General features: G+C 28.9%; 2 protein-coding genes across 2 annotated transcripts in view; one reads left to right on the plus strand and one right to left on the minus strand.

The window, feature by feature from the left end:
* LOC129971341 (RUN and FYVE domain-containing protein 2-like) overlaps positions 1 to 4,964 on the minus strand; it is a 66,198-nt gene extending 61,234 nt beyond the window's left edge. The window contains exon 1 of the mRNA XM_056085013.1: positions 4,785 to 4,964. Within this exon, the coding sequence (XP_055940988.1) occupies positions 4,785 to 4,896 (112 nt within the window). The 5' untranslated portion in view covers positions 4,897 to 4,964. The remainder of the gene's footprint in view (positions 1 to 4,784) is intronic.
* A 5,300-nt stretch (positions 4,965 to 10,264) lies between these two features.
* LOC129971822 (uncharacterized) overlaps positions 10,265 to 12,062 on the plus strand; it is a 47,214-nt gene continuing 45,416 nt past the window's right edge. Inside the window, exon 1 of the mRNA XM_056085798.1 lies at positions 10,265 to 10,403. Within this exon, the coding sequence (XP_055941773.1) occupies positions 10,265 to 10,403 (139 nt within the window). The remainder of the gene's footprint in view (positions 10,404 to 12,062) is intronic.

Genomic DNA, 12,062 nt, shown 5'->3' on the forward strand with positions numbered 1-12,062 from the left:
AAAATAAAACCACAATAACAATAAAGATCCTAAACTAATTAAAAAAACTAAATTATATATATATATATATATATATATATATATATATATACAAAAAATATTTTTGGATAAAAAAAGTAACTAATAAAAACTAAATCAAAATATAATAATCAGCATCAAATGGTACACAAATATGCAAAAAAGATTTTAGAAATGATTTCTGCCTAGCACAGGAAGAGATCAAGAAACAGAAAGGGTGAGGGATCCCTAAAACTTCACAGAACGTATTTTCTTATAATTTTTTTAAAAAAATATTATGTACGAAAGAATAAATGGAAACAATCAACAATGAGAAGAATGTTGAAAATTTTAGAGAAGACAATTCTGGATAAAGTTAAATTTTATGAATGAATTTAAAGCTGAATTCAGAAAGAGACGTATGTAAACAATAAGAAACCAAATTCTCATTTCTCCAAATATAATAATAATTTTTCTTAAATGTAAAATTACATAAAATAAAAATTTGATGATGCATTATACTTTTTAATATACATTCTGATACTAAAAACAAGGAGTCATGAATTAATTAAAATTAATTTACTTTTAAATGTAAGTTTACAACAGTGGAACAAGCATTGAAACATTCAAAATTCACAAATATGGAATTCCAAGAAAAATTTGTATGTTCCTTTTATTAAAAGAAAAATATACTTGTACATTAACTGCATACCAGCGATTAATCGCCAAAAAATTGTACTAAGAAGTCATGTTAGTCTATTGACAATATTTGTCAATCACACAGGATTAAATATAAAGTTCACTAATGGTATAAAGTTGAGCCAAAAGTTTACCAATGGCATGTGATTAATACACAAGACCAAATAAGTTTTTCAGTAGTCTTATCCATGAAACAAATATAATCATACTTTCATTTATATTATTGGAATTAAAGAGAAAATTGGAGAGTTAAATGGGAATTTAGAAGCAATAAAAATAGAATTTTAAATAACAGAACTTAAAGAACTTTGTTTGAGAAATCTTCAATATGCTATGTTTCATGGTCTATTTGAGAATAATTTAATGAGTTTAACTGGATAATAATTTAGTTAGGTAAGATGAGGATTAACATACATACATCCCAATATGAAAGATTTGCCAACTGTTTCACTTATTCTTAATGTCTATTCTTAGAATTATTTATAAAATTAACTAATTAATTATAAAATTCATTGTCGATGAAACTTATTTTATATTCTCAAGTTTACACATTTAATAGATAAGCAATTCTTAAGAAATGACTTATATATTTACGTCACAAGATAATTTCTTGAGTATCAAGCACCTGATATTTGATATGTATTGGAAAAATGGCAAAATATGAAGAATCATGCTCTTTCATTATACATGTTGAATATTCCATCCCATACAAAGATATACAAAAAATACATGTTACTGCCACATCTCATCAACACATTGATCTTCCAAGTCACACAAATAAAATTATTTTGACACTATTGTCCAAGTCATTTCCTTAGAAGAATTATAATGTAAAAGTGTTGTAAGAGTCAAACTGCAACATAACTTCAAAATTTGGTTCAACATAATTTTTTGCCTTTATCATCAAAAATATCGATTTAAATACAGTCAAATATTCAACAACATCTTTAGATGCAACTATAGGTATTCAAATCATGCAAATATATATACATGACAATTACATATTTAGCATGATCAATATATGCATACCCTATTTCCACTTTTTATTCAACTGAAACTAAAACAAAATTAAATATAATACAGAACATGAGAATTACATGAACTTAACACAGGTTTTGTTATTCAAATTCTATCACTCATTAAACCAACTAAAACTCATGGCTTTCCCTGACCCTAAATTTTATTAAAGGATATCACAGTTTAGCTACAGAAATATTTATTTTAAATATTTTACAAAACCTAAGAATAACTGAAGTTTCAACACAGTTTAGGGATATTAACTTTAATAATTTAAATATTAACAATGTCACAAATAGTTCAATTTGATAACATAAAAAGTAATCTGAATTTGGACAAAAATATATTTTGATAACTTCAGTTTAATGTTTTCCTTTTGACAAATGTCAAAAATAGTGCAAACTTCTAGTTAATGACCTTATTCTAATAAGAAGTGGACAATGATATCTTCAAAATAAAAGTAATTAAAATTAATTTTGTATTTAATTAATATTCTTTGAATTTATTTATTGGAAATACTAAGAGTTATTTAAATTTGAAATGAGAATCTACATAAATCCTATAATTGAAACTTTGAGCATATGAGTTGTTCATATCTTCTGGAAGAACAGATGCAATCACAGAAAAAAAAAGTACCACCCAACTTTAATCTAGTATTGCTTATTGTAAAATTATAAAAAAGGTATCATTCCATAAGAATTAACAGATACTTAAAAATCTTTTAATCAAAAATTTCAAATGAGTTTGTCAATACATTGATATAAGAACAAACTTTAAAATTTCCAGCAGTGACATCAAATTTCGTCATCAATTTAAAAGCAAAAAATTATTCGAAGAAACTAAATTTTATAAGTCTAGCTTTATTCAGGTTAAAATAAAGAGCTCACTAAATTTTGATTCTTGAATGTTAAAATAAGAATTTCGATTTTTATTCTTATCTCTCGTTATTAACCCGAAAAATTTTTTGTTATAAAAAATATAAGGTATTCTGCATATATTACTCATATATTTATCATTAAAAAGTCATTTTTCACATAAAATATAATTTTTCAAAATTGGAATAACTTTTTTTCATACAACTAAATTTAAGCATAAATCAACTGACTAGGCCATTTTAGTTGGGCACGTAAAATTTCAGCTTATTCCTATGAGCAATTTTTCCATTATATTAAATTCTCTGCATTCCATCGAAAACAATGTATTCAGGGGTACATTTACAAATTTCAAATTGACAACAAATTTTTCTTTGACACTCAAATGTTATGACCATGCATTTCTTGTATCAAACATTATTTTCCACTTTATTGTAAAGTATGAACATGTTAAAACCAGATGTTACTGATCGTACAAGTATTGTATCAAAAATTGTTTCAATTTGACTGTAATACAAGAATATATGAAAAATTTCATCTGTAAAGAAAAATATTAAATCAAAGCAAAAAATATGGTCCAGACATAACATTTTATTAATAGTTGCTACTTTTAAATCTGCTGATGAGCTTCGGTCCATATGGCAAGATAGTATTTTTATTTATTGGCTTATATATTATTCCTTAAAAGAATAAAAGGAGACAATGAAAAATGTGAATTTTTCTTCCTAATAAATATTTTGTATAACTGTAACTATTTAATTTTACAAACATTCTGAATAAATTATTCCTGCTTGTAATTAATGCATAATGAACTCTATATTTATTTTGTAATGAGAAACGGTTCATTTCTATTTATTTAATATTTATTATTGCTTGTTTCATTTTGTGTTCCAAGGTTTCTTACAAACATTTCAAATTTCATAAAATTAATCAATTATAATTGTGAATAGAAGAATCTTAAAAAATAATGAATTATAAAAAAAAAGAAAGAAATATAACAATTTTATTAATGCGACTTATACAAGCAATCATCCTATTTTAGTACTTCAAGCATAATAACAATTCAGGTTCGAGAACAATTTACACAAATCTTTGGATGCTTTTTTTTTTCTTTGTGGAAATTCAACTTCTACTAGAAGTTTTCATAGCAATATTTTGCCATGCATCAAGAACAACTGATTATAACCTTATATATGCTTTTAAAGTGTAACAATTTGTTTTTAAATTACCAATTTCTAGAGAATACTTGAAACAACCCCTTAACAGAAAATGTCAAATATTTCCATCATGCAAAATATTGAAATTTGCATTCCAGATAATTTTTCTCTTAGCAATCTATTTTCATCCCATCAAATAAGGATGTTACTATGGGAAAATTTTAAAAGTTTATATAATTTTAAATATCCAGAGGAACTCATATGAACATTTTTAGGCTCATTATCTTTTAGCATTCATTATAACTTTTAACATGGCAAATTTAAATACACAATGATTATTCCAATGATGTTTATATATAATTTTACCTAACATTTGAAGAAAGAAAGAATTTTATTTTTCATATTAAAGAAACCAAATTTTTGCCGGCGAAATTTTTGTTATTTTAAACAACTATTAATATTGTCATACATTGCAATTACTATTAAAAAAAATGATTTTTTTTTCTTACAATCGAATAAATATAGAATGAAATACAATTCTAAAAATGTTTGTGGTAAAAATATAGTGTGGCCATATAAAAATGTTTTAAAAGGAAATATTCATAAAGAAATGAAATTATTCAGAGTTCAGAGAAAAACCGAAAAAAAAAATAATAAAACTAACAAAGTTTCGAATTCATCTAACCATTTGACTAAATAGCTACTAGTTATGTCAAAAATCTAAAATTTACTATTCGGTAGGTAGATTTCTTGAATTCAGACAAAGACAAATTTCTTCAAGACATAGAAATATGTAGGGTTTAATACCATATTTATCAGCTATAATACATTCTGGAATCGTACTTATAGCAAATTAACGTCTTATATACATGACCTTGATAGACAAAATATGTGTTTAAATAGCAATACTTCAATAATTATAAAAATATGTGCCCTTTCTTCCGAAAAATTACCGAATGTGTCTTAGAACATGAAGTTGTAAAATACACAACTAGCGAAAGTTGATAAAAAAAAAGAGAGAGAGAGAGAATACTTTACTTACTTTCATAAACTTTATTACTTCTGGGTTCAGAAGAAACCAGAAGTACAGGCCATCGATCTGCATTGTTTTTCAGTTGTCGAGGCTCCCCGCTTTCTTCGCCACCATTCTCCATTTCATTTACACTTTATTTTGCGAACACAAATACGACTACAGATACGGAAGTATGTTTACAAATCAAAACCAAACACCTGGCTGATTCATTGGTTACAGTTAATCAAAATTTATGGCCGTTGCGGTTATGGATATGTTGTCAGCTCATTTAATAAACAATTAAATTTTAACGGGGCTCTCGAAGCCAATTTTATGTTTCAGAACCATAAATCTTAATTTGAAACACCGCATTGATTTTCTTGCCTAAACTCTTTATACATAAGGGGAAAAAAAAGTATTATGTACAATGTGAACATTTAGTGAAGAAGTCACGTGATGTACGGAAAGTTGATCAGTCATTAATAGTTATGCAGAATTTAATCTTTTTTCATTTCATTTGAAGTAGCTAATACATTGATAGCATATTAATACTTTACTAATTGAGTTTCAGATGATTATCTTTCCAAATTTTCTCAAAAATAAGTAAATTAAATAGAAAAATTAAGATATACTTACCACCTCCAATTTCAGTTACACATGATTCACGAGATTGCTCCCATTTCGTTAATTTGATTCGTATTTTGATTCACTGAATTTATTTTAAATAATTTAATTGACGAATTCCTTAAAAGGAAAAAATGTTCTCGAGCAGAATCAGGCCACATTTCCTTCGAACGCCTAAGTGGTTTAAGATTCTATATGATTAACCAATTCATCGATTCCTGGATTTAAACTGAAGACTTGCAAAAAACACAGCAAATGACCTGCAGCACAATAGAGATGCATAATCCCCGATTTTTTGAATAACAAATAATTTTGCTATTGTTATTTTTAAATATTTGTTCCAAATATCTGTTATTTCAATAATATTATTAATTAAAAATTATTAATTAGTGTTAAATATAAAATTTATTAATTGTAATTAGTACTTAATTTACTCATTTAAGTAACGTGTGATTGAATTAATTTATCTATTTCAGTTTACGTTCTTAAATTCGATTTTTTTCAAAACTATTTATTTAATTTCTTTATTGGAGTAACCATTTTCTGAAAAATTTGAATTAAAAATATATAAAATTTCTTTAAAATGTTTACTTTAGTTCTACATTCTATCAATAGATGGCGCCAGCAGTAAACAGAATATATGCAGTCATGTCACAAGCAATTAAAAATGATCTTTATGGAACAGTGCATCGTCAAATGCAAATATCGGAGAGTCAAGGTCACTCCCATGAAGTGGAGCGGTGACTTCCCACTTTCCAGTGAAATCACCGCTCCAATAAATTTCAGTGATATGCAATTCAATGATACGATAATTCCCAGAATAACCGGTTCGTTCACTTTTCAACCCATTCACAGATCGTATCGATTGTTACTTAATATCGTGATCCAAGACCTGTAATCGAAATATCCAAATTAAGATCGTATCAAGGATTTGAACCACACCCCTCTTTGAACAGTATAGATCACTGGTACTTGTGACTCTTGAATATTAGTTACGTAATAAACACTCTTAAAATATTCGTCATCCTTACAGCACAACCCATCAGGTCACACTTCCTTCACATTCAAATGCGGTTTAGGATTGGATATTCGATTAGCGATTCCTAATTTGAAATAATATGGGTCTCTAATTAAAAAGCACAGTGTTATGGGCAGGAACGTTTCTTCGCGTTTGTAAGATCTTAACACCCAAAAAATGTATTAATTTTATTTTATGAAGTAAAGCTATTGAAATAATACGAAGCCACTGTAGGAATAGTTTGGAGTATAATATTCAAAATAACAAAGAATAAAAATATATATAACTATTCATCGCTGTGAAATTTGAACTATAAACCTACAAAAAGCAGAAAAATTCAAAGCCTTTCTACCCTCAGTATACGCATCCATCGATTGCCAAGGAGGTCTAAGATTCTATATACGATTAAACACTCCTAGTATGAAATACGATGCGCCTGTAGTAGGGAGGCATAATACTATGAATAAAACAGATTTCTGAGCATGTGCAAGACCTTGACTTCTAAAAATTGAATGAATTTTTCTAGATATTTTTAAGTTAAATTTCATTATAGCTATTGTAAAAATTTGTAGAAACAGTAAAATTTACCTGAAATATAATATTGAAAACTAATGAAAAAAAGAATAAAAATATATATTCATCAACATCAGGATCAAACTGAAGACCTACAAATGCAACGAATATGCTCTGCCATTCCAAACACTAAACCACACTTTCCTCGAATGCTAAATCGGTTTAAATTTCCGTATAACTATTCCTAATATGAAATGCGATGGGTCTTTAAGGTAAATGCACACTGTTATGAATATTAAATATCCTTGCTTATTTGCACGAACTTGATTTCTAAAAATTTAATTATTTTCATGAATATCTTGAATACAATTTTATTTTATCAAGTGTATTTATTGAAATAATTCGAAGTAACTGCAGAATTAGTCTGGATATAATATATATAGATTAGTTTCGATATAATATTCAAAATAAAAAAGATTGAAAATCATAAAACTTTTTATGTTGGCGAGATGCGAATTGATGACCTACACAAAGAAGCAAAAATGCCCAGCAGTCCCACTAATCAGGCCACACTTTCATAGAATTCTATTTCCGTTTAATATTCTATAAATGATTAATTATTCTTAATTTGAAATACGATGGGCTTTCCGTTTAACAGACAATATAATGAATAGAAATGATTTCTGCGCATATGTAAAATCTTGACATCTAAAAATTCAATTAACTTTATAGACATTTTTCGGTAAAATTTTACTTTATGAAGTATAATTATTAAAATAATTAGTAGTAACAGAAAAATGTGTCCGGAGCATAATTTTCAAAATAAAAAGGAAATAAAATGTATAAAACTATTTATCATTAAGAGAATTGAATTGTAGACCTTCAAATGTAGTGAAAAAAGGCAGGCCTTCCAACCCATCAGGCTATACATATCTCGAATCCAAGACGCTTTCAGATTCTTTATACGATTAACCGTCCCTAGTTTCAAATACAATGGATTTTTGCTCTAAAAGCATAATGCTGTGAATAGGAATGACTTCTGCGCATGTGCAAGACCTTGACATTTAAAAAATGAGTTTATTTTATAGATATTTTGATGTAAAATTTTATTTTATTAATCACTACTCTTCAATAATTCTTAATAGTTGTAGAATTAGTATGGAAAATAGTATTCAAAATAAATTTAAAAAAAAATTAAAATATCGAAAACTGATCGTTTTTCCTGAAATCTGCACTTTTAAGTAAGATCTGAGATCATTGAATAATAAAGGAAGCTTCTTTTGAAAAATGTTTTTTGTCACAATTGCACGGTTCCATGTGCCAATCTATACATTATTAGATAAATCTGAATAAGATTCGAATTTTCATCTTTAGTTATTAAATTTTGATGCGCAGTAATGCTTTCTATCATTTTATTCAGTAAATGTTTAACATCTATGGCATTTTCTAGAAAAATATGGAGAAAATAAAAGTTTCATTTGCATATTTTCGAATACTCCAGAATTCAAAAATGTATCTGTTAAATATCCCAAACTTTATTGTAGCTGGTTTCTAATATATCGAAATTGATTATTCTTTCGGCTTCAAAAGAGACTTCAAATTTTAAGTAATAATGCTTTTCTACATCAGTTCCCATTCAGTTTTGATGAATCATTGAATTATATTGATCATGAAAAAGACACTCTGATTTTTATAGACAATTAAATACTGTCCTTTGAATGCGATTATCCTAAATTTCCCCATGTTCCTTTAGAATGGACGATTCTTTGAATGCAAGGAATTCATTTTAGTGGAGGGGAAATATAGCTTCATGTCCTCTTTCATTTCAGTACAATTACTCATATACTATTCTTCTACAACATTGCAGAGATCGCCTTTCAAATATAGTGTGTACTCTGAAACCGGTAGGAGATTTCATGGTAAGTTTTTAAATTTATCTAATATTATGTAGATAATATTAATGAATTGCTTAAATATGCAAGAAAGTTAATTTATACGTTTGTTCAAGCAATGCTTCAGATAAATTCAGTTTGATTCAAATACATTTTACACGATTTCTGGATTTCGGCTTCAGCATATCTTAGAAGGAGATCAAATAAAGACGACAGGGTTTATAATGAATATTTTATTTACATTATGTACACAGATATTCAATGCGATTTCCATTAAAGTGTACTCTTTCCTTAACGCTCAAATAAGAATCTGATGCCCTTCAGAGGGGCATTTCTTCTACTGCAAGGCGATTCACGACCAACACCTACACTAGTGTTTGACGTCCTTTTCATGTGATATTCCCATCCTTCTGTTTTTCAACTTATTTTATCTTCCATCATGGATAGTAATAGAAACAGCAACTGCAATAGCGGGAGTTTTATTCTTGCTTGATGCAAATATCACATTTCGGCCATGCATGCCAAACAGTAGGCGGGTGGTGCATTAAATTCCAAAGAGTATTAATTCGACTAGTTGTTGTTGTTGTTTATAATGGCACTTGCCATAGACAAGCTCACTGACGAGGTCAGTGATTTTAAGCCAAGGGCGCGTCTCTTGTTTCAGTAGCGCCAACTAGGGCCAAGAGTACGTCTTAGCTACTCACGCGTCACATTCGCTTGCACAACCCCTTTTTACAGGGGGGCACATTCACACATCTCACAGATAGAACAGATGAAGAACAACCATGCCCGAACCGGGACTCGAACCCAAGACGCCCAGGTCACGGGGAAGACGCGCTACCCCTATGCCAGGACGCCGGCATTCGACTAGTAATAACTATATAATTAAGACTAGTAGATATAAAGAAACAAATAAAAGATAAATGTTGATTCATGCCCTTTTAAAAAGTCGTATCAGCATATAGAAAAATGAATATACAAATAATATAACTGTTAAAGAGATATATTATATAATGGCTAGGTATTCAGCCGTCTGACATTAGAGTAACTGCAGTGGAATGGTGACAAATAAAAGTCTCCAAAGATTGGGTCCGACAAAAGAAAAGATTTAAATTAAACACAATTTATTAAGAGGAAATATTATGAAACACATGATAAACTATTTATAGAAAAGACGAAAAACTTAAAAATACAAAGACGGTCATAACAGGCCAGAGACCACCAACGACATTACAAACATAAATATACGTATTTATATCATGTCTTAGTTCTTATATTTGCCTATTCGCTGCGGTTATTGAGTAAAATAAATCTCAGATACGATACCGATTAAATAACTATATGTTTAATGTCAAGTGAAGTGATTACCCAAACTAACGAAGCACAGTAGCAAGTTCAAAAAGCAATGCATAATTTTAGAATAAAGTACGGGACACAAAAGAAATTTGGAATTTAGGACCTAAATGCCGAAATTTCCTAATGATAGCAATAAAACTAAGAATCAACAGGAAGAGAAATGTCGCTGCAAGAGGAGAGTGCACTACCCATTAGGAAAGACTAACACCTCGTTCGATCTATGCGTGGACACATCTCCCCTAAAACGTACAAATAATATAAAATCAAAAATAGGAATCAACAAGCTGAGAAATGTCGATGCATGCCGAGCGCGCAGTGCCTGTTACGAAAGACGGACACCTCGTTCGTACTATGCGTGGACATATCTCACCTAAAACATACAAATAATATAAAATCAAAAATAGAAATCCACAAGGGAAGAAATGTCGACGTATACCGAGCGCGCAGTGCCCGTTACGAAAGACGGACACCTCGTTCGTTCTATGCGTGGACATATCTCAGCTAAAACATACAAATAATATAACATCAAAAATAGAAATCCACAAGGGGAGAAATGTCGATGCATGCCGAGCGCGTAGTGCCCGTTACGAAAGACGGACACCTCGTTCGTTCTATGCGTGGACATATCTCACCTGAAACTTGTTGGAGTTTTTCTCAACAAAAATAGCAGAGTATAAAAAACCAGGCATTTAGATTAAAATCAAATTCTTTTAATAAAAAAATAAAAGGTCGGCATCTTACAAAGTATACAGCTACGAATTATACACAGACGGTGTCCGTTCTTATAATTTAAAAAGAACAAACATCCAATGACAGTTCATCCGGAAATACAACGTACTTCCAGCTTACAAAATCATTATCCAATAATTTTGCTTCTCTGGGACCGACATCTGCTTGATTTGAATATGCAACATTCGGTCCCATCGGTCTCAGAATCCATTTTAAATATATACTTTATTACAGAATAATGTTTCTCTTTCACAAGAGGTTCTGTTAAGAAATCAGCCAAATTTTTCTTAGAATTTAAATATTTTAGATAAAATTCATTTTCAGATAATAATTTCCGATTAAATTTATATTTAATATCAATATATTTCGTTTTATTATTCTCAACATTATTTTTAGAAAAATGAATTGCAGCTTTGTTATCGCAATACACTTCAGGAATCTCAAAATCAATTAAATTAAGTTCCTTTAGAATTCTTGAATACCATAAAATACATTTCATACTCTCAGTTAAAGCTATACATTCCTCTTCTATTAAGTTTAGAGCAAGACATTTTTGTTTTTGAGACTTCCAAGATATGAGTACATTTTCAAAAACCATTATGTAGTAAATTTATTGAATAAATTAAAGATATCATTGGAAATCTAACTTTTGCAGTTAAAAGAAGTTTACTAATTCCAAGGAAATAAAAAATCTTTCAAAAATTGTGAATAAACTATTTCTTTTTAACACACACACACACACACACACACACACACACACACACACACACACACACACACACACACACACACACACACACACACACACACACACACACACACACACACACACACACACACACACACACACACATATCAAGAAACTTAATGAACATTACCAACTAATACTTTACCAGAAAAAAGCAGATATTCAAAAAAATTTCTTTTAAATTATTGAAAATTATTTATTTATCCAATTTTGAAATATATATATGAACGCTTTTTTTGCTAGAATCATGGGAATAAGGATGTTTGGTATTTCTTAAACTGTGGAAAAAGCAATGGTTAACACAGTATTAAAAATATCCAGAACAGCCTGTATAATCTTTTATAGAGAGATGACTAACCTTTATTGAAAACAGGATTGCCAATATTTCAGGCTTATTTCGACGGGATTTTCTTCTGAACAAATCAGTG

The sequence above is a fragment of the Argiope bruennichi genome, chromosome 6 (assembly GCF_947563725.1).
Source record: "Argiope bruennichi chromosome 6, qqArgBrue1.1, whole genome shotgun sequence".
Classification (NCBI taxonomy): domain Eukaryota; kingdom Metazoa; phylum Arthropoda; class Arachnida; order Araneae; family Araneidae; genus Argiope; species Argiope bruennichi.